A 22,681-nucleotide genomic window follows, 5' to 3' on the forward strand; every position below is an offset into this window, starting at 1 on the left:
ACTTATTTTGTGTTCTTTTAACTGCCTGGAAATCTTTTCTTAGGTAATTTAGTTGTGTATACATTCCTCCTACCTAAATGTATTCTAAGCAAATTGCTTTTTCCTCATAAAACTTATTTCACCATTTATGTAACCTAAGTTTGAGGGTTCTCTAAAATATATAACGTCAAAACCACCCTAGGATTGAGAAGAAAATATAGTAAATAGTTGTTATACGGTGACAAAGGTAGCAATAGGTTCTTAGGATGTTGAAATAAATAGAAGTTACTGACATATATCATCAGCCACTGTAGCCTGTGTTGAGAATTATGTACGCTACAGTAAGACTGGTGTGATTGACGTTGGCACAAATAAACAAAAATAACAATCAATTAATGTAAAATATATATTTATTGATTCACCTCAATAACAATAGTAGGTATAAAATTATCAGCTTTAAATAGCATCATTGTGGTATAGCAAAAATGCAGTTATAAAATTACATAAATGGTAAACAGGGCAAAATACACATACAAAACCCAAATAAAAATGTCTTGTGAATAAATATAGACATAAATTAGAATCCATCTTTGTAGCGCCTGAGCTGTTAGACATAAAATAAGACTAAATGACTTGCGTGATCCCGTCACAGCTCAAAAAAATGTTGTCAAATTATTCTGTCTGCTATACTACCTGTGCGGTCAGTCTTTCTTTTGTCAGAATAGGTCTGTTTTTAAAATGTTTAATATGTTTTTTGGTCTTTTTAATTGGTTCATATTGTGTTTATCACTGAGGAAGTTAAAAGGGGTCAACATTATATCAAGTATCTGAAGCTGACAATGGTGTTTTAACACCGAAACTTGCACTACTAATTTGACAACATCTTAAGTAATTTAGTCTTACATTATTAATATAAACATATAAATATATCTTATCACTTTTTTGTCTGCTGTGAAGTTAGTGAGGATATCACAAAATGGGTACAATTGTATCCCAAAAACAGGCTACCAACAGGTCCCAAAATGGAGAGGTATAACTAAAGTAAACTAAACTTTAAACAACTAATTGTTCTTCAAGGAAGTGGCCTTGTTCCTTACACTCCTTCATATCAAATCAAAAATGCCTTTACTTAGCAAATGTTCCTCAGTAGATACTGCTTTACAGGATAACTCTTGTCAACAATCCTTACACAAGAACTGCATATTACTTAGGGTTAAACAACTAGTGACTGTTTCTTACTCTTGGTATAAGTAATCACAACTCCTGTAAGGACTTGCAGCTTTGAACTAAGCTCAGGACGGTAGACAGCGTTCCTAGAGCTCCGATGTGCCATTCCTTCAATGTGCCAGCCCACAAGAATCCGTCGGGCATCCAGTGTATTGCCATTGCTAAGTCACATGCTGATCTGACTCCAGACATCAACTCTCTCAGCTGTAGTCTTTGGTTCTTTTTGAATTCCTCTCTGGAAATAACGTTATTTAGTAGTGATAGTATAGTGATATTTAGTAGATAGTGATAGTATATTTCATCATTAAGTGCTAAAGTGATTTTTTTCGACAATAGCTCAACAATTAACAACGGTCAAAAGTACACTTTGGTCATGAACTAAATTTTTTGTCATACTGTACCATTCATTAAACTAAATAATTTAAAATTATATTTTATAAATTATTTTACCTTTATAAATTAGCTCACAAAATCATTTACGTCTTTTTTGGTAGTGTATACAAACAGCTGTTATTATTATGTAGAAGGAACATGTATTGCTTCACCAACAGAATAATAACTCAAATTTTACTGAATGCAATAAAGGGTGAATGTTGAGGTAATTGTAGTGAGACATACAATATTACATAAGAATTGAACAAAAACATTTTGTTACGATGCAATAATATTTTTTATCAATAGTGACTTTTTCCTTTGGCAAAATAAACGGAAAAATTTGACAGCTATAGGAACAACATCGTCTCCATTTGATTGTTTTCCCCTAGGGAGAAAAATAGGTTTTTTTTAGAGGTTGGCGGCCTCTTTTAACCTTGTTTTTGCCCGTCCACATAGACTAAGCGCCCGAGCGTGGATCGTTTACAGCAAAGCAAGGAGTGAGCCGGTACAGTACAAAGGTGAACTAGAACTGTACTGATAAATTTTAGTGGCAGTGACCAGGATCCGAATCCACGACATCGCTGCCTTGGGCCGTGACGCTACCGACTGAGCCACCGACTCACTAAAAATAAACTGACACTGTAGCCCCTGAACTGTAGCCACTGACACTGAACTGTTACTGTAGCCCCACAGTAGTTTTTGCTGCAGTATGGTAAAACATGCTAATTTACTAATTCCTAGCATAAGTAGTGTTTTTGCTTCAACTATTTATTCTCATATACAATAAATTTGTATTACTGGGTAAAAAATAATATATTCTTTCACTCTTTGCATGAAATCTATGATTTTTTTCACCTGTGGAAACAGTTATATCTTGTAATATTTTATGCAGTTAAAAATGTATGAAATATACCTGGTATGTGTAGTATCTTATCCTTCTAAAATTATCCCGTGAAAATGATAAAGTGTTGATATATTTGTTTTTCTCTATGGAAATTTGTACAGTTTATATACAATTAGTTTATATCTTAATACACAAATGTTGTGAAACATTTTTAACATAGAAATATAAACTGCAAGCACTAAATATATTTTTTCCCTAAGTTACAATAAATTTCATAAGTAAATTAAGATTTTTATATAAAATGTTAGTAAAATCCATTCAAATCCTTACAACAATACATTCCTTCATAAGCAGTCACCCAACCCAGAGTTAGTCACTTTGTAGACCACAGTTTAGTATAAAAATCCTCCCATATGGATTTAAGAAAATTTTTATGAGTGTTTCTATTTAATATAAAGATTGTGTTAAGAAGCTTACTTTTGCACGTTTTAAGCATAAGTCAGTGAGTCTGTAAATTGATCTTCCATTTTAAAGGAAAGTTTCAAATTACCGAGCACCTATGAGTTTTTAATGCTTTTCCAGGATAATTGGTTAGTATGCATAACATCATCACACAACACAAGGGAGGTAAGGTCTTTGTAATGTTAGTTTTGACCTTGGTACACTATATCTTTAATTTTTAGTTATTACTGACTGCTAACTATGACAACCATAACAGATAGTGAAAAGTTTAAACAAACAAATTTTTCATTTGACTAAACCCTTAGACATTTAAACTTGTTACAATGTCTTTACGAATGTCTGTTTCTTGTTGTTGTAACAATGTAATATAATTTTCACCACACTGTGATGTTTTTGGCTGTATTACATACGTTAATTTGTGGCTGAAAGTTAAGTTTTGCTGGCCATGCCAGCTGTCATAGTAATTTGGGGACCGAGCAGGTTTTTACAGCCCGGGGCCGCAAAATCAGCTGTCCGCTTACTTACTTAAAACATGAATGCATTTTAAATACACAATCAAAATCCATAGCATTGCAATAGAATTGTGTTATTGTCACCGTTGCCTAGCAACTATTTATTTTTTTATTTTTGCTGATTCCTCAAATTATTTCTTCACATAACCTTATAGTTGTAGTTGTGTTGACTATCAGTGTGCATTATTATAGTGGTGAATAGTGGTAATGGGGTATAGTGTGGTGAAAAATAGTGTTCGTACCAGGAACCGAAATGGTTTTGCAGCTCTCGATCGATTTAAGTTCTCGACTTCGTCTCGAACTTAAAAACTATCTCAAGCCGACAAAACCTCATTTTCGGCCCTAGGTACGGTACGAAATATACTATTACCTACGACTGTTTTTTTAAGTAGCCGTTTCAGTTCAGTTCTTAGAATTGAAAGGTTTCTCATAACAGCATTGTTTACTTTCATAACAGCATAGTTTTACTTATAACAACACAGGTAACCGACCAATGAGGTTCAAGGATTGAGAGAGAAGAAGTAAAAGTGTAATGATTCAAACTTCAACTAATCAGCTGTTCAGGCCAATTTAATTGTTGAGCGCTGCAATGTTGTTCGGTACAATGTTTCATTGCATCACTGCCAGTGGCCATGAGAGGTTATAAACGAAAACGAAATGACCTCTCTTGGAAGTTATGAGAATTGATTTTTAGTAAATAAAACACTGTGGTAGGTAAAGTAGTGCATTCAACTCACGTAAATAGTGTTTTAAGTGTTATAAGACGTTTCTTTTATTTACTTTCCGTAAATAGTGTTAACGACACTCGTAGAAGTTTTTTATTTTATTTATTTTATTATTTTTTAATTTTCTACTAGTGTTAACACTATCTTTACGCAATCGTTGTGTAAACTACTATTTCAATCGATGAATCAAAATTATTTTACTTAAAATGTGCATTTATAAATGTACAGAATGGTGTCAGTTATATTAACATCAAATTAGGTTATAACTAAAACAATTGAATTCTTTTCTTGAGAATATTTTACTGAGAAAACTGTAATTATCAATAGATCAAATTTCAAGAAGTTGAAAAAAAACTGTTTAATAAGTGTCTAAGAATCTATTAATGATAATTGGAGTAAAATATATTTTATCAAACCATATATTAATAGTTAATTCTAAATTCTATTTATTTACAAAGGAAGCTTGGAGGCAATGTTCAATGTATCAATCAGTTTGGATAAGTAATTAAACTTAATGAATTACCATACCGACTATCTATTTTGTTTTGATTTGATACCACAGATAAGTAAGAAACAGAGGATATATTTAATGGTACACTTATGTGGTGTCTAGCACCAGTCGCTTGTGTCTAGAGCAAATTCAATTTCTCGTCCCCTTCCTCTCTCCTTTCCTCCCTCGCCATCACGAACTACAGTGCTCATGCAGTAGGAAGACCCATAGTGTGCTACAATTGCTGTACAAATGTGTTATGTTCTAATGTGTATTAGAAGTGTTACTGGGTCTCTGCCAGTTACATGTAATTGATAGTTTATATTTGGCATTCCTGAATTCTATATTGCTACGTTTGAGCGTGGGAAAAAATGTGCCCCTGAGCAGAAGACTAGGGGAATGGCACAGCCGCGTGCAAAAGACTGAGTCAGAATCAGTCAAAAAACCTTTTCCAACCAAATTTCCAGGTCCCCCTAGTTGACGCCCAGACTATTAGTAACATTTCTTAGAAACCAGAACAGAGCGGCTGTTTCAGTGCAAGTTGAGAAAAGGTACGTCGTATTGTACTTGCAACTCACACTACAACCTAACTGTTCCAGAAAAGTTTAGAGTAAGTGGCAGAACAGTAACCTTGGGAGTCGTCTGCCACCACTTGTATACCAGCACTATGGGATACCAAAGTTCGAGCTGTTCTTGACTGTTCCAATGGAATCATAATGTAACAGTTTTGAGTGGAACTGTTCTATGGGCTTACTACTTCACGTGTGATTCAACGAACTACCGTTGCACCAGAGGCGTGGCTACGGTGCCATGAAATACTATGGCATACTAGATACGTCAAAATACGTTTAAGGGTTAAACTCACATCCACAAATATTACTATTTATAACCATGTTTCTATAGTCATGAAGTGAGGATCAGTGGCGACCATTTTCAAGACAATAGTAAAAATAATAATAATGAATATAAATGTGATTCATGAATTTTAATATACATCAACATTAGCAGGGTCAATGTGATAATGGATGCAGCATGTACTTGCAACGGGTAGTACACAGGGGCTCGGTAGATATGAGTCCAAACTCCCATATAAACTGCATGGAACAATTCTACCAATCACAGCCAGTCAGGTTCTAATGCAATAAATAGATATAGGGTGTTTGGGACTCTGTCCAAACAGTTGTTTAACTATTGCCACAACAAGCGCTGAGTCGGATTTGTTGACTATTAACACAATATAATCAGTCAAATAAGTGATTACAGTATCTATCTAGTGATTTGTAGAGTTTAATAATAATTTAATATAAACTTTATAAATACAAAGTATATATACTTTACTAATTTAATACTATATACTTTATAAATACTTTAATAGCAATAATGTACACGTAAATCCAAGCAAATCAAGCTGTATACATTTTTCAAAAGCCAACCATTCTGAGGCCAGCCCAGTAATGTTTATGAACGAATTTGAGTTACCCTTTTAGAAACAGAAGTTAAATATCTAGGATTGAATTTGATAACACTTTTTCTTGGACACCTCACATTGTTTGTTTGTTTTGGTTTTATTAAATAGAGGTTGGTGGCCTCTTTTAACCTTGAATTTGTCCGTCCACGTAGACTTACTGCCCGTGCGTGGAACGTATCCAGCAAAGCAAGGGGTGAGCCGGTACAGTACAAAGGTGAACTGTACTGATAAAATGTTTTCGGCAATGACCAGGATTCGAACCCACGACATCACTGCCTTGGACCCAAAGTCTGTGACCCTACCGACTGAGCCACCGACTCACCAAATACCCGTTTATGTTGATACGCTGTGATTTTTAATGAATAGATTCGCAAAATATCAAAATCTATTACTTATGCGATTAATTTATTTTTCACCCATCGAGTCAAGATTAAGGTACGGAATTATTCTCTGGGGGTCTGCGACACATTTTTACGCGTTTTTAGATTGCAAAAAAGAGCCGTTCGTATTATGGCAGATGTGTACAGAAGAACATCTTGCCAAATTTTTTTAAAATCTTTTGAAATTCTAACGTTACCTTCGATAGGTATATATCATTGAAATTTTATTACATTATAGTTTTACAGAAAGTAAATAAAGATACGTCTTATAACACTTAAAACATATATTTACGCTTATACTGTTACTCACAAGACGGTAAATATACAAAAGATGGTAAGTGGTGATCGATTTTGATTGGACACTCCAATCATCATCAGACCCAATAGGCGAATGACGTGATCAAGAAGTTATTATAGTTTTGAATCAACAACAATAGTAACCGGTGCAGATGTTCATAATTTAATACCAGGCAAAGACACCATCATAGGGACTTTTACTGTTTCCATGTTACCGTTACCGTACCTAAAGGGGCTACCTAGAATGATGGGGGACAAATAGAAAAGTGTGTCTTTATGCAGATGATACCAACGTCATTTTCTCAGCCAGCACATAGAAATATCATCCTACGTTGGCTTATCTCTGATTAAAGACTTTTTAAATAGTAAAAATCTGCTATTTAACTCCAGGAAATCAAATTTTGTATCTTTTTCAACAAAAAAAGCAAAAAATAGAATAAGTCCAACAATATTCCTAGAAGATGAAATACTAAATCATTTAAATGAAATCAAATTCTAAGAGCTGAAAACTCAACTGTGGGATGTATTTTTAGATATTAATAATATGTATAATTTAGGTTAGGTCTGACTCTATTCTTTGTAAACAATTTACATGTTACGGAATAAAGAAGTTTTGAATTGGAAAAAAAGACAAACCTCTCATAGATTGGAATTAGCTGCATCATTACCTCAAAATCTCGGGCCAAAACTGCTTAACAAACGTCCAGCCAATCTACAATCCTTAACGTCAGAAGCAAAATTCAAAACTAAGTTAAAAGAATACCTTTTAGAACGCGCATGTTACTCTGTTGCTGAAATTTTTGAACAGCCCAATTTAAAAAAAAAGTTTTATACTCCACCTGCTCTGTATTTATTACTTTCATGTGTTATCAGTGTTATAGTACCAGTTTTGTACTTTCATTTGCATTATTTTATTGTTTATATTTAGAAGTATTTGAAGTTGACGTTTGTAATACAATGTATATTGTCTGACTAAAAGAAAAGATTTGATTGATTGATTGATTGAGTTTATGTTCATCCGGCTGGTCGTGCAGCTCGTATTCGAGGTGTTACTTAATTAATATACTATTGTTTCTCTAAAGTGTTGTTGTTCAGTGATGCTAATGAATTATAAATTCTGTTTAAAATATTTCTGCAAAGTATGCAAGTGTTGAGGACAATTAATATGAACAAAGGGACAATTAAGACAATTTACATTATGAATAAAACAGTTCATATAAAAAAGTGGCATAAACCAACGTTTAAATAACTCATTTTTTAAATTTTTAACTTTCCCTCAGTATCAGGGGAATCAATAACCTCCCAAAAATGTTATGTGTTTTCCCATTACTTTAACCCACCTGCTGCCAATGATGAGGATAAAAACGGTAAAAAAAGTATGGCTAATACTCATAGACAAGATATATGAAAAATAATAACCAGAATTATAAAGTCCAAATAAACTACTCTATGAACCATCATACTGTTCAATGATAATAATTTACATTGCATTGAATACTTGGTTGAAACATTGCACATAAAATAAAAACATTCAAGCCAAAAACAAAAAAAGATTCAAAATACAAAATAGAATTCTAGTGCATTACTTTATGAATGTGAGTCAATACAAACGTTTGAATAGAGTTAATTAGTTGACTACTAACCTCATGTTGGCATCTGATAAATCAAAATGTTTTGAGTGATTATGTAGTAGACTCAGGTACCTCAGTGACCTAAAAAATCACAAACACATTTTAGTATATTATCTGACAAAAATTGAATATTAGACAATTTTATTTGAATTAAAAAAGTGGAGAATAGTCTACTAAAAACTTTGAATTAAATTTCCATACAAAGTTTGTTAACATGCAAAACTAACTTTGAAGTTTGCTAATTTTGCAAGACTATCAGCTGTTAGTGAATTTATTACAATCAGTTGACATCTTTAGCGACGTCAATACTTATTTTTATGTTACTCCTCACCAATTGTTGTGATTTGGTATGAAGAAAATTGCTCTAAAATTAAAATAAAATACTTGTGTAAAGCTACTTTAAATATTTTGGGCCTTCATTTCATTTTATTAAACGGCAGACACCACTTTACAAGTGGGTTTAACAAGACAATTAATACAGTAGAGTCCCGCAAACTCGGGACTCGATAACCCGGCAGTCTGGATAACTCGGCCATCACCTGGCTCAGAAAATTAGTGATTATTTGAGTCGAGCTAAACATGGACTCAAGCCAGCTCAAGTAAAATCATTCACAACTCGTACCAAGGACTTTTTGTACTATATCTGATGACTTTTTACTGACTTGTAATATAAAAAAAGGAGGTTAAAAAGCTTAAAAATTGTATTGTCCTTATTTTTAACCCTAGTTCCTGATAACCTGGCATTTCACAAACTCGGCACCCTTCCAGTCCAAATTACGCCAATTTGCGGGACTCTACTGTATTTAAAAAGATGATCAATCAATATTCAAGAATCAATAACAAAGAACACAATTAATTGAAAGAAATATATTATTAAGAACTATCCAAAAACAAGAACAAAGAGTAACAACAATTGATAAAGATTTTATAAATTAATAACAAGGATAAAATATTTTTAAATGAAAACGATACAGTGATAAATACTCTAGACCAAAAGAAAAACGTAAATTGACGAGATAATATTGCTTGGCAGTTGGCACTTCCTCCCACTGGTTGTGTGGCCCTTTAGAGGCACCACCAAAAACACTCACTTCACTGCACATATGGCACTTGAAGTGTGTGTGGCACTTGTGTGTGTGGCCTGTAGCTTACCCAATCTTTGAAATAAGTCCTAAATATTTTGCAACAGATTTCAGGTTAATAAAGCAGAAGAAAACACACAGTTTGCGCTCATTACGAAAGCCTCATCATAGGACTACATTTCACAAGTAAGGAACTTTATGAAATCTTGATAACCTTAAAGTAGACTAGACGCTTAAGGTAGAATAGTAGACAGATAGTAAGCTTAACACGGATTGCACACGTACAGGACTACGGATCTGTGCGTGGAATGTATCCAGCAAAGCAAGGGGTGAGCCAGTGCAGTACAAGGGTGAACTGTACTGGAAAAAAAAGTCGCAGCAGTGACCAGGATCCGAACCTACAACATTGCTACCTTGGGCCTGAAGTCCGTTACGCTACCGACTGAACCACCAACTCACCAAATATATAAGGAGTTACAACAAACACTCTGAAGAAATGATTTCTCACTTAAACAAGTACATTTCAGATAGGCTACTGACCTTATGGTCTTTACAGAATGCTGGCTGTCTGGAGGGGAGGGGGCGGCTGCCCTGGAGGGCTTTGACCTTTATCAAACTTCTACTTATCGCAAACAGAACGATGGGGTTATTGTTTATGAAAACAAACATTTCGTTTGTCTGCTACGGCTACTGAAATTACTATTGGAGATGTTTACGGTATTTCACTACACTTTTCAACACTTCAACCTATTTGTAATTCACAAAACATTTGACTGTAACGTTCCTACATGATCTTGGAGAATTTTTATTTAATATTAAAAAGGATTATAGACCTAAATGTTATCTTGGGGAATCTAACATTGACATACTCAACATAGATTTATTTATAAAAACATATTTAAACATTCTAACTGAGGCATCACGACGCATCGACAAACCTACACGAGTGATTCACAACACATCAATACGCCTTGACCATATATTTCTCAAGACAAATACAATGATCGTATTTCCTTGTCTATTTTGTTATTTTTGTTATTGCTATTGTTATTGTTATTCAAGATTGTTATTATATAGAATCATTTACGTGTTACTTGTTAATTGTTGTTCATTAATTTTATGTTCTTGCTGTTACCACTCACTGTTGCATGTATTTTGCCATCTTTCAATATTGTATACATTCTTGTAAACTGGTGTAAACCGTTGGGAAATAAATAAATAAATAAATAAATGATCTGGGCCACTTTACACTTAAAGCCAGCTGTTTTACAAACCTCTACAGCACAGGATTCACTATCACATTGGGGACCAGGATTGCCAAACGTCCTGATTGTGTAGGGACAGTCCCGATTTCGCCCATGTTAATCAGGGGAGGGGGGGGCGTCCCGATTTTTCCCAAACCAAAAGTGGCAACCCTAACTGTCACCAAGACGCACACGCCTAGACCACACACTTCCTTACAAATTCCAACTAAGATCCAATAACCTCTTGTCATGGCAATGTTGAGATGTAATCTAAATATCATGAGTACCTAATTTGTAATTTTAATTAATAATAAAAATGTGTTTATCTGAACTATGAATAAGTTCGAACTTTGCATCTGAATCTTATTGATAATATTCGTTTTTGTTTTTAACATTCGGAGATTTACAGTGTTATAATACTACTGCCGAAATGTAATGGGGAAGGAGGGAAGGGAGGGATTTTTATGGAATTGAACGGACACCATAAATATAAGTCCGGTAATCATCCACTATGACTTCCTCACAATCAGCATGCCCTTAGGACAGAATGATTTTTTTTACGTAGAAGTACCTCTACCTTATAACTTCACATGCGAGAACCCTAACTAGAGTAATAACCAAATGCAGCAAGTCTACACATAGCAGTCAATAAACTGCCTTAGAGCTGATTTCAGTGATTTCTCTAGCAGAGATTTGTGTACCAGCATCTTGGAACAGCTGGCAGTCACTGCTTGGATCACTGTAACCCCCCCCCCTGTTTAGTGGCCCCTTCTTATCATATGAGTGCTGGAGAAATGTTTTGTTGAAGTGCCTTGTTCATGGGCATAATCAAATGACAACAGAACTACTAACTGGACCTCTGCATGAATTTCACCGCTTTGTTTTAGAGAGCTTGCCCACGGCATGGTTTCTTGGGTACTCAACAGATCTGCATCTGAACCACTAAGCTATCAGAGAGGGAAAGCATCCTAACTAGACATCCACAACAGAAGAGAGACTTGTTGAAGAACATGACAGGCCTGATTTGGTCAGCCTAAATAGTTAGACCCTCAGCTTTTAAGTGACTTATTTGAAGAGTAAGCCAATTTTACTGTGTAGGTTGATGGTGTCATGGTGACTGACTCAGGATGTTCAGCAGACTCTTTATTATCACTCTCTCTCTCTCAATTATAGCAGCTCATTTCTATAGTAGGACAGGGGAAAACTCAAACATATCATCAACCAATCAAAATAACTTAATTCATAGGGATGGCACTGGGTTATGATACAAGAGGAAGCACCCACACTGCTTAAGCTTCTATGAAGAAGATAACACATTTGGAATGTGTTTATGACATACAAACCTGGAAAGCGCGGGGCCCTGAGAAGCACATTTTAAGGAGGAACCAAGGATAGAAAAATTTGCTATGAAGTAATCAATGGTTAAGATTATTTAATTGTAAGACAGATTATTTTAGTTCAAAATATATTTGTTTTAATTCTATCATTAGATCGATTTTTTGTTACAGTGCACAGGTATGGGGTTGCTATGAAAGTGCACAGTTAGGAGCTGTTCAACAAGGTCCTTTTAAAAGTTGCTTAAATTGCCTGCAAACGCAGAAAACTACGTTTAGTATTTAGATACAAATTTTGGAAAATTGCATTTATTCACATTAGGTCAAAATATATTTAAATAAAATAATGTCTTCAATGTAACCAATTGTTTGCCTAAAATTTTGTTGAGAGAAATTATTTTAAAACTGTTGGTTGTATTACACTTTAGAAATTACTTGGTATGAGATATATTTTAATTCGTGGGAACCGCAGGGGGAGCGTGAGGTGGTGCAGCTTACAACAGTGGTTGAACATGATAGAGGCAGAATTTTTGTGTAGGACAAGCGTTGAAAGCGCGAGATTGAGACCAGTACTTGCTCTTCGACCTTGACCACAGTAGGTCAATGCTGACTGATGGAAAGAGGCCTATCCCCGCAAACGATTTAGAATGCTTTACTGATGGTTTTATGATTAAACAAGGGGGCACCAGTGCAGGTGTGCTTTGGAAAAGAGAAGGTACTAGTGTAAGCCTTGCTATGAGAGTTCACAAGACAGCTTTTCAGGCGGAGGTCACTGCTATCTAAAGTTTGCGCTTGAGAAAATCTTAGCAAAGAGATTAGGAACAAAACAATTAAAATCTACATTTATAGTCAAGCTACCTTAAAAGCACTCAATTCATACAAATTCAATTCAAAGCTCATGTGAGACTGTATTGCCTATGTGTCTGAATTAGGTAGGAGGAATGATTATGCTTTACTGGGTGCCCGGACACTCAGGCATTGAAGGAAATGAAGCAATGGAGAGATCTGCAAATTCTGCCCCTGTGACAATAATGGAGAATCAAATTAACAATATAGCTGATAACTGGTCATGGACGATTCAGGAAACATTTCCATTGGATGGGCTTGTTTGATGGCGAACCGAATCTCCAACGGTTTTGAGATTTTAAAATCGGTTTTGATAAACACAAGTCTGAGGACACCTTGCTGACTATTGGCATTCATCGGATGCCTGATTTTGTAGGTTATATCAATAAAACAACTGTCTGGGGTGTACAATAATTAGACTTATGTAGTGCTTCATGGTTTTGGCTTAACCCTGTTAAATAAAAAAAAAGAAGCGTGATATCAAAACCGGTACGTGCTCCACGAGCTTGATGGTGACAGGTCATTGCTGACTGAGTAAAGCTAGTGCTCAGCTGATTGACTTAAATTATAAGCAATGAGAAATGTTCGTACTCACTGAACTATTTCTTAACACTACTTAAAGCACTTGTAAGACCGGGGTTAAAATATCCATATATTACACCATGGAGGGATGGAAATGGGATTTGCTCCCTTTGTAATTTAAATAAAGGCAAAAGTGTTCTATTTTGTGGCAGAATGTCCAATTTTAAACAACATTAGATTCTAATTGTTAGGTTCTTTTTGCTCGAGAGGAATTTATTTTGTATTCAAACTGGGAGGATTGGAGTTATTTTAGTAGGGGCTAATTTTTAAGGGACTTACTTTCCATGTCCGGAAATCAGACTTCGCTTTTCCAAAAATTAGCTACCGATATGGCTTTGTCATTCACATGTAAAAGATCATTTAATGTTCAAGACTGGTCTAGGCGTGGGCAGATCAGCAGATGGCCAGGATCCTGAACAGCACCACACGCGCAAAACATATTTTCTTCGTCTGATAAGAGACCCCATTTCTGCATGTTTCTCTTGCATTTTGGTACCTCGGCCCTAATTCGATTTAGGGTCTTCCACACCGTGTAATTAAGGCCTCGACCAGGAGCCAGTTCCTCCCTGGCTGGTATGGGAGGGTTAGTCAACGTGGCCGCCCACCTTGCCACCCGATTGCTTGAGAGTGATCCATCCAGGACTCGCGTCCGTCCGTGATATAAAGCTCTTTCTGGACCGAAGCCGTCGCTCTGCAGGTTGGTGGCCGTGTAATGGGTGACGAGGGTCCGTCTCTTGCTTAGTGCTTTCTGCGTCGGCAGCGACATCACATTGGATTGATGAAGGGGCAATCCCTATGATAGGATAGAGTTTGTTTACTGGGGTTGGTTTCAAATACCCAGTTACAATACGAGCCATGTCATTGACTTCAATGTCAACCTTTTTTGCATGTGACGATGCATTCCATACTGGTGCAGCGTACTCCGCAGCCGACACACTGAGCGCTAAAGCTGAGGTTATGAGGACGTTAGGGTTAGCACCCCAGCATCTGCTGGTGAGCTTCCTGATGATATTATTCTTCGCTGAGACTTTACCTCTTGTCGCAATACAATGTACCTTAAATGTCAGTGTGCGTCCAGTATGACACCAAGATATTTGGGTGTAGGACAATGCTGAAGACGGTCTCCCCGCCACCTCACATTCAACTCACAGCCTGCTTCTCTATTGTTTAGGTGAAAGGCACAACAAGGTGGGGTGCACAGAAGGAGCCTCCCCGAAGATTGTGACCATTACACGCTATGAACGACATCACAATCGGGCACACCCCGGGCAACGCTGACATGTCAGCGGCAAATCCTTCTACAACCGGACGACTTTGAAAAATTTTTAAGGGAGGCTGGGTTTTATAGATGGGAGTTGATTCACGAATTTCATTTTCAGTAAAACCTGCTAAGTTATATAACTACCAATCAGTGTTTTATAAATAACTACCAACGTGTAGTTATTACAGTAGACCCCCTCTTAACCAACCTCGTATTAACCGATAATCGGATTATCCACCTTCGATCGTAAAATAATTACAGTTTGTTTTAAGCGACCTTGCTTTGAGAGCAGTTCGCTTTAACCGCCACCCATGCTGGGCTATGAGAACTGAACCATACGCTTATCTCCACAGGATAGGACTAAGAATAAGTTATTTTGTATTGATCACAAAAATATAGCATACGATATTGTCAGTTTGTTATCTTTGCAAGAAATTTATAGCATCGTAAAGTGTGTTCATTTTGAGAACTGATTATCTTATCGCTGGAGTAAACAAACAAAGCAACTTGTAAGAGGGCAGAGAAGGGGGGTTAACAACTCCAAGGTCAAGATAGTTTTTGTGCCTCGAGCCTCCAATGAGAGGCTATAAATAAACATCCTGTCTTGTAACAAAATGGTTGCTTGTATCTTTAATTTCGACAAAAGGTTCTGTACTATATTACGATGGATTTGGAAAGCATCTATAATACATTACAGTACTAAAGTTATTAAAATAGGAATTTTTATTGACTCTTGCCTAGTACTATAATACAGGGTGATTACCGAGAAACGCATGTTTTTCAAATAACGAGTACTCAGGTAATTCAGAGCAAAAAATGTATTTATGAGTGGAAAAACAGTGTACATAATATGCAATTTCAGAATAAAATTACTTGCAATTTAGCATTCAAAAAATTACATTTCTAACGTGGTGGTTAGAGAACATTGATAATTTTACGGGTCGCCTTCTGCTTTGATACAGCGTTGAAGGTGTTCCTTAAAACTTTCTACGGAATTTTACTAACATATCTCTAGGAATGGCGTTGATTTCCTGGCGAATAGCTTCTTAAAGTGCCTGTATTGTTTTTGGTTTGTTTATGTAAACTCCAGATTTAAAAAATACCCATAGAAAGAAATCTGGAATTTTAAGACCTGGTGAGTGACAAGTGCTCGGCCAAGTGACACCACCAAAACGTGGGATAACTCTTTTAGGTAATGTTCGCCGAAGGAATTCCATTCTAATGCGAGCTGTATGGACTGTTGCCCCATCTTGTTGGAACCATATGTCATTACGTATCTCGACACGTTGATGGCGCAGTTCCGGCAAGAAATATTCTTCCAACATGTCTAGGTACAGTTGTGGAATCACTGGAGTCACTGCTTTGCGGCTAGGACTCTCTGAGCTGTTGCAAGGCGCACTCTTTCAACTGTCTCAGGGGTACTAACTGTCCTTGCCAGTCCAGGAGGTTTTCTCTTAAGCAGAGATCTAATTGAGTTTTACATTATGTATCCAACGCAATATCGTGTTACGATCAGGGGTAGCGCCAAGCCGTGCAATGTTAAAATGTGTATGAAAGTCTCGCCGAGTCTGAGTGACTGATTCACCATTTGCGTAATATCGTCGCATGACAAACATACGATGCTCAAGGTCCCACATCTTGGCAAAAATTGAAACTGCACACTTCCCCCTACACATCGCAACAACTTCTGGCCGTCGCCGAACGATATTCCTTGTGTACTACGAAAGTCAAAAACATGCGTTTCCCAGTAATCACCCTGTATATTCCACTGAAAGTAGGCCTATTTGGCTTAATCATGTTTTGTGTTTATTTTTACTTTTCTATCAATACGAAAAAGGAGATAAGAGTAGTTTATTTTATAAATAATACAAGTATGACTTCAAAATAAAGATTATATAATTCCAAATGAATAGCACTTCATTATGTTATGATTTTAGGGATTGCCCGTTTTAACCGAAAGTTTGAGTTATCCGACCTAGGTCCGGTCTCATTAGGGTCGGTTAAGAGGGGGTCTACTGTATTATGAGAACTCTTTTCAACTTGGCTACTGATATTTGGCATAAAATTAATATACTTTCAAAATGATAAAACTAGATGAAATTGAGAGGGTCTACTGTATATAGTTTTCTTAGGTTTTGTTTTCCAATGTTAGATTTATAAAAAAGGGAAAAAATTATTTATATATCAAAATTTCAGGTGTAAATGCTTTCATATTTATTTATGTTTCCAAAGAAACAATCTTTTTTGGGGAAGGAGGGGGGGGTCAATGGTCACTAGCCGTTGACTACAACTACCATGGTCGGCTACTACCGTCCGTCACCGTGCGTTTTATGGCTGGCCGCTCATTATTTTATGTAATTGTATTCGTATTGTACCCGTGTTCGTGTGTGCTATGTGTTGACTATTTTTGTATTGACAACGACATTGTGCTCCAATAATTTAATGAAGCGTTGGCTTGATGATGCAACCGTTGTTTCAAAACTAGTCGCCCAGACTAAAAATTTAGGATTGATGACGTAATTAAGGTACCGGTATGTAAACATATTTTATATTGGTCATTAGCCACTATTAAAAATAGGTTAGTCGGCTTAAATATCAGTTTGTTTTCAGATCACATCTATAATGATTCTTTTACCACTTTCTGAGCAAAGCCATGATCAGTATTACATACTATCTAAAATATGTAATAGAACAAATCATACAAAAACATTCTATCATACACAAGTGTTGGTGCTGTTTATACAACAGTTTGTTCACAATTTTACATCTTAAGCCATAAAAAACGGTTGTAAACAAACATGTACGCACAACTGACAGAGCCAACAAAAAACACATCAATACCATAAAAATACACATTGAGTATATTATATGCTCAATGGTATTCATCTGAAAAGGTCTATTACTTCGTACTAGTTTTTGGTTATTTGCTAGTTTACTGTCTCTAGATGGTTTGTTATGTAACAATTTCATTGTTTATATTTTTGTAAAATCACTATGGCTACTTGGCAATCCATTGGTTAATGTTAAAACTATTAATGCTTCATATTATAAAGCTTTTGACAAAACACGAATTTTCCCAAAACAGACCCTAGCACTTACTTGTAAATATTAGTTTTAGCCTGACACTAAGAAATTTTTAAAATTTTAGAGGAAATTGTTATAACTGTTTTGACAGAATTGTGTGCACAAACCTTACTCGTATCATAATATAGGAGTTTGCATATTAAACATAAGATGACTTCCTATTTGATTTCAGTAATGTTAAATTAAGCTAGGCTATTCATACTTCTTAGACCTACATTTATTTTATCGAGTGAAACGCTAAAAGCATAATATGATTTTGCCTGATTTTAAACATCAACAGCGGCTACCTTGCTATGCTGAAGTAGAGAGAGAATGCCCAACAAGCGTTGCTAGCAGTCCACCAGTGGTCGCTGCGTAGAGATATGAGTCCTCTGTCCGCAGCCCAAGCGACATGTTCCAGTGGATAGTACAACTGGTCTAGTATGTTCACGACTACCCCACACACTTGCATGTGCATATCAGGTTCCTGGAATAATTAAACATTTTTGTTGACATTTTTGGGAATGATTTTTTTACAATAATTAGGGTACATATTGATTTTTAAAATTTTTGTTTGCTATGATTAATATAAGCTCTATCTCTGCTACTAAATTGTATAGATAAAGGGCACCATGTTTAACAACCATGTGTCCATTAATCATGTTTAACATATTTTGCAATTCAAAACTAAAAGAATAACCCTTGATATTAGGCAAGTGCCGGTAGACCTATAGACTTTTTAAAGAGCAATAAATAATTAGGCCTAATATTGCATTACAAAAGTTAGGCTAAAGACAAACAGACCTTCTAAAAACTTCACCTAGTTAAGCTGTGTACCAGTACACAATCAGCATTATTGACAAAACTGCTCGCAGTATAAACCTACATATACAAAATTTAAATACTTAGGCGTTTTAACCTAACACTTACGGTACTAACTTAAGTACCTTACCGGTACGGTTCAAAGGCATTTTGAAGTACGGTACCAGTAAGTTGATCATAATAAACATAGCCTACATCATAGACCTAGTACTTAGTAAGCGTACAGTGAAACCCCATTCAACAGCACTCTGTTAAACCGGACCCGGGTTAACTAAAACCATCAGAAAAAGACCAATAAATCAAAAGATTTAGCTGAGCAACAGGCATTGTCCGCTATGGCTCAAGTAGCTGGCTCGGTTTGACCAATGGAATGTAATGGAGCGGACGACAACATGGATCTCATGGGTAAGTACGGTACTGTGAAATAGATACATCTTACAGAAATAACTGACAATTATTTTAAGATTACAGCTTAAAAACATACAAAAGCTACTGTTCTAGCTCTCCTTGACTGGACACCGCTTTATAATTCCTACTGCTCACTAACCTAAAATACGTTGGGCCTATTCAAAATGGCTTTGTGCCCTTAATTTTGGTTAGGTAATCAGTTTTATTTTACCGTGGATGGGATGGCTTGCAATAAGAGTGGAGGCCAATTTTCTTAATGATTTGTTGCAATGATATGTGTGCTACTAACATAACAGCAATGATCCCAGACTATCCTGAAGAAGAATCGCTGGCACTTACTAACTTATAGCTTAGTCTATGTTCGTATGTCTTTGTAAAATGGTGTTACCGTGGATTGAATTGAGGCTCATGGACCAAAGTCAAAAAGCATGACAGTTCCCCAATCAACAGATTGTGGTGAAACCAAGATAGCCTAACAAAAATATCTTATAATGAAACCAAGGCCTGACCAATTAACCCAATACTAATTAACATACCATGCATTACCGGTCACAAGCTTCAGTGTTGCAATTGCCAAATAAGTTTAAGGTAGGCTTAAGATATAACGGTCTTAAAACCAGAGGTGGCGATAGTGGGCCCGCAGGTCCCGCGGTGCGAGGTGGCCTGTGAGCTAGGGGGGCCTGTGAGCCTTGATCGGGATTTTTCGGGAAATTTTACTGGGACACGGGCCCGTGAATGTGCGACAGGCTCAGCCACACAGGCCCCCTATCATGACAATATTTACCTAAGTTATCATAGCATGAGAATTACCGTACGTTTTTATGAAGAAAATTTGATAAAACCTGTAAGAGCACTAGAAGAAGTAGTTTACAACACTATTACTTGACCGATCACTATAAATTCTCCAGTAAGAATTGTCATCGGTCATGCAGGTTATATCAACTCTCCTCATGGACTGGGTGAAGAACCAATGTTCCCTGCCTAAGAGGATAAAACATTAATGTTAATCCTCCTAGTCCCTGGCAGGTCACACCAGAGAGGGCCCTCTATCAATGGTGATTCAACTAAACGAACTTGAAAATTTTTTAACGAACAAATCGGCAAATTAGCCTAGGTGGCTAGTAGAGCTCTATAGCTAATGAATAAAATTCCATCCTTTCACTGATGCTAAAGAAGGATTTTCATTTCATTTAATTTCTCGTTATTAACTATAGCTAATGAATAAAATTCCATCCTTTCACTGATGCTAAAGAAGGATTTTCATTTCATTTAATTTCTCGTTATTAACTTCAAAGGCTTCACTATGGGCCGACAAATCGGGAGGCTTTGAAAACTGCTGATTTTTATATAATGATGATTTTCGAGCCAAACAGAGCCTGGCCTACAAGCTTGAGAGATCAAGCACAAAGTCAGAAAATCAAGCTAGAGCCAATTTTCTCAGTACTCAATACAACTGCCCAAATAAAAGTAAGCTTTTTATGTCAGCGAGGATCATGCTCACGAAATTGAAAAATTAGGCCTACCATTTTACCGCGATCGCGGATATTTACGAGAACATTTCTCCACGGGTGACAATGACCATGTCTCAGCGACCGCAGGAGATGTTCAATATTTTTCCGTGATTGCGGAAGACGATAATGACGTTTCTTATGCCGCGATTGCGAAACAAATGATAGGTATCCCAGTCACCACGGGTCGTGGCAGATATTAGGGATTGGGCCGTGAACGCGGGATTCAATGATGTTGTTATCTGATAATGTCATAGAATTGGTTGCTATCACGGTAGACTATGATAGGCTAATGTTTCTACCATGACTATGGAAAATATTCACGATTTTGACGTGATCATGGAAGATGACGATGGGTGACGCCTTGGTGCATCGGGAGATGCCGTGCCAAGCTAAAGTGCAAGTTTAGGCGGTACAGTAGACTCCCTCTTATCCGGACACCTTTTAACCGGACATCGGTTTAACCGGACTACACTCGATGGAAATGACATCTCTTTAACCGGACAATTTTTATCAGTACATTGGTTTCACCGTACTAGATCGGCAGGAAGTGGGCGGTACTGTAAGGACTGTTCTCGTAGGAAAGATTTGAGACCAGTGATCACATGTCTAAATACAATGCTCTCCTAAATTGAAGTCGAATATCACCGTAAATGGTTCATTTTAATGAGTTTTTGGGGACGTCGGCTTAACCGGAAAACCGTTATCCGGACTGGCCTAGGTCCTGAGGAGTCCGGATAAGAGGGAGTCTACTGTATGTAATAATGATTTTAAAGATTATTGGGAGAGGGGGGCCCGCGGGCTCTTATCGCCACCACTGCTTAAAACATGCACAAGTTATAGCCTAAAAACATCACATTTTGCTAGTAACAAAAAAAACTTACCTTTCTTCCTAGGCCATAAGCCAGGGTATGAGTAAGCATTGGTAAGTCGTCTAATAATCTTAAAATTGTTCTACATTCACTCACGGAATCACCAAATCGAGACAGAGCCCTATTTTTGGTAAGACCAGATACTAAGTATGATGTGTAGCCAATGAGCCTCAGTATTTTATCCCTTCCGTCGTAAGATTCTAATTGATTGTTAATGCCTTTCAGCATTTTGATTTTATAATATTACCTCATACAACACTGGAAACAGTGGGAACCTACGGAGTTTTGAGGTTAGGTCAGAAAAGACGGCACGAATTCTCAAGCTCGGCCATAAAAACTACATAGCCTATTCAATGATCACCGACGACTTATCTTTTTTATCCGTCTGATAGGGTAGGTTTAACTATATGCCACTTGAATAAGTACTGAAATGTAATAACCATACAACGGACACACCAAGTAAGTAGTGTAGTAAGAGTTAAGAGTCAATCGACAACGACAACACGAACAGAACACACAACACAACACAGCTGATCAGCTGATCTCTGGAACTGATCAGTGGAAACTTCCTCCATTCCATTCCAGTCCACTTTCCACAGACCAAAAAAATAATCCCGCTTACTGGGGAACTGGATCTAGAAATCCGGTTTAATCCCGCTTTTGAATTATGAAAAATCCCGTTTTATCCCGCATGATTTTTTATCGTGTGAGCCCCAATGTAAAATGTAATATTTGACGTATCATGTTAAAATAGTTGTTTAAACATTGCTATTATATTTTACTACAATAGTTTAATCAATTGGAGTTAGTTTTCCTCTAAAGTTAACACTTCTCTGAGGTTAAGTAGAAAAAAATATACGTCATAGCTGAAAATCCCGTTTAATCCCGCTCCTGGTCTAAAAGTCCCGTTCTCGGGATAATAATCCCGCTATGGAAACTGGATCTGACTACTATATTCATATAGTACTAACCTTGACCTGTGTCAGTCTCAGTTCTAGTTCTCACTCAGTCCTGGTCCTGTCCAGTCTGTGTATTGATCCCGCTTACTAGGTCGAGAAAATCCCGTCTTATCCCACTTTTGAATAGTGAAAAATCCCGTTGCCCGTTTGAATTTTATCGTTCAATCCCGAGTGTTATATTAAAGTATCATGTATAAATAGTTGTCTAACCATTGCTATTATACTGTTCTTTTTGCTTCAGTAGCTTAATCAATTGGTTAGTTTTTCTCTCATGTATTAAGTATAGTTAACAAATAAACAGTAAGTTAAT

At 36.5% G+C, this 22,681-nt stretch overlaps 1 protein-coding gene across 1 annotated transcript; it reads right to left on the reverse strand.

Annotated features, from left to right (window-relative positions):
• Positions 1-371: 371 nt before the first annotated feature.
• LOC128998445 (peroxisomal membrane protein 11C) lies at positions 372-21,959 on the reverse strand. Its single transcript, XM_054424574.1, has 4 exons — positions 21,425-21,959; positions 18,111-18,289; positions 8,403-8,471; positions 372-1,441 (listed from the first exon to the last, which is right to left on the reverse strand). Exons 1-4 carry the CDS (start codon positions 21,638-21,640, stop codon positions 1,234-1,236), a joined length of 672 nt encoding a protein of 223 aa, XP_054280549.1. The 5' UTR covers positions 21,641-21,959; the 3' UTR covers positions 372-1,233.
• Between the last annotated feature and the right edge of the window lie 722 nt (positions 21,960-22,681).

The sequence above is a fragment of the Macrosteles quadrilineatus genome, unplaced genomic scaffold (genome assembly GCF_028750875.1).
Source record: "Macrosteles quadrilineatus isolate MER2022 unplaced genomic scaffold, UCM_ALF_1.0 Scaffold_7__1_contigs__length_78375512, whole genome shotgun sequence".
Taxonomy (NCBI): domain Eukaryota; kingdom Metazoa; phylum Arthropoda; class Insecta; order Hemiptera; family Cicadellidae; genus Macrosteles; species Macrosteles quadrilineatus.

Bases quoted from the DNA above. Each gene is read 5' to 3' on its own strand.
- LOC128998445 (XM_054424574.1), bottom strand. From the start codon at position 21,640: ATGCTGAAAGGCATTAACAATCAATTAGAATCTTACGACGGAAGGGAT. The intron at 18,290-21,424 runs GTAAGTTTTTTT...TAATTATTCCAG, and splicing joins CTTATGGCCTAGGAAGAAAG to GAACCTGATATGCACATGCA. The intron at 1,442-8,402 runs GTTAGTAGTCAA...CGTTATTTCCAG, and splicing joins TTATCAGATGCCAACATGAG to AGAGGAATTCAAAAAGAACC.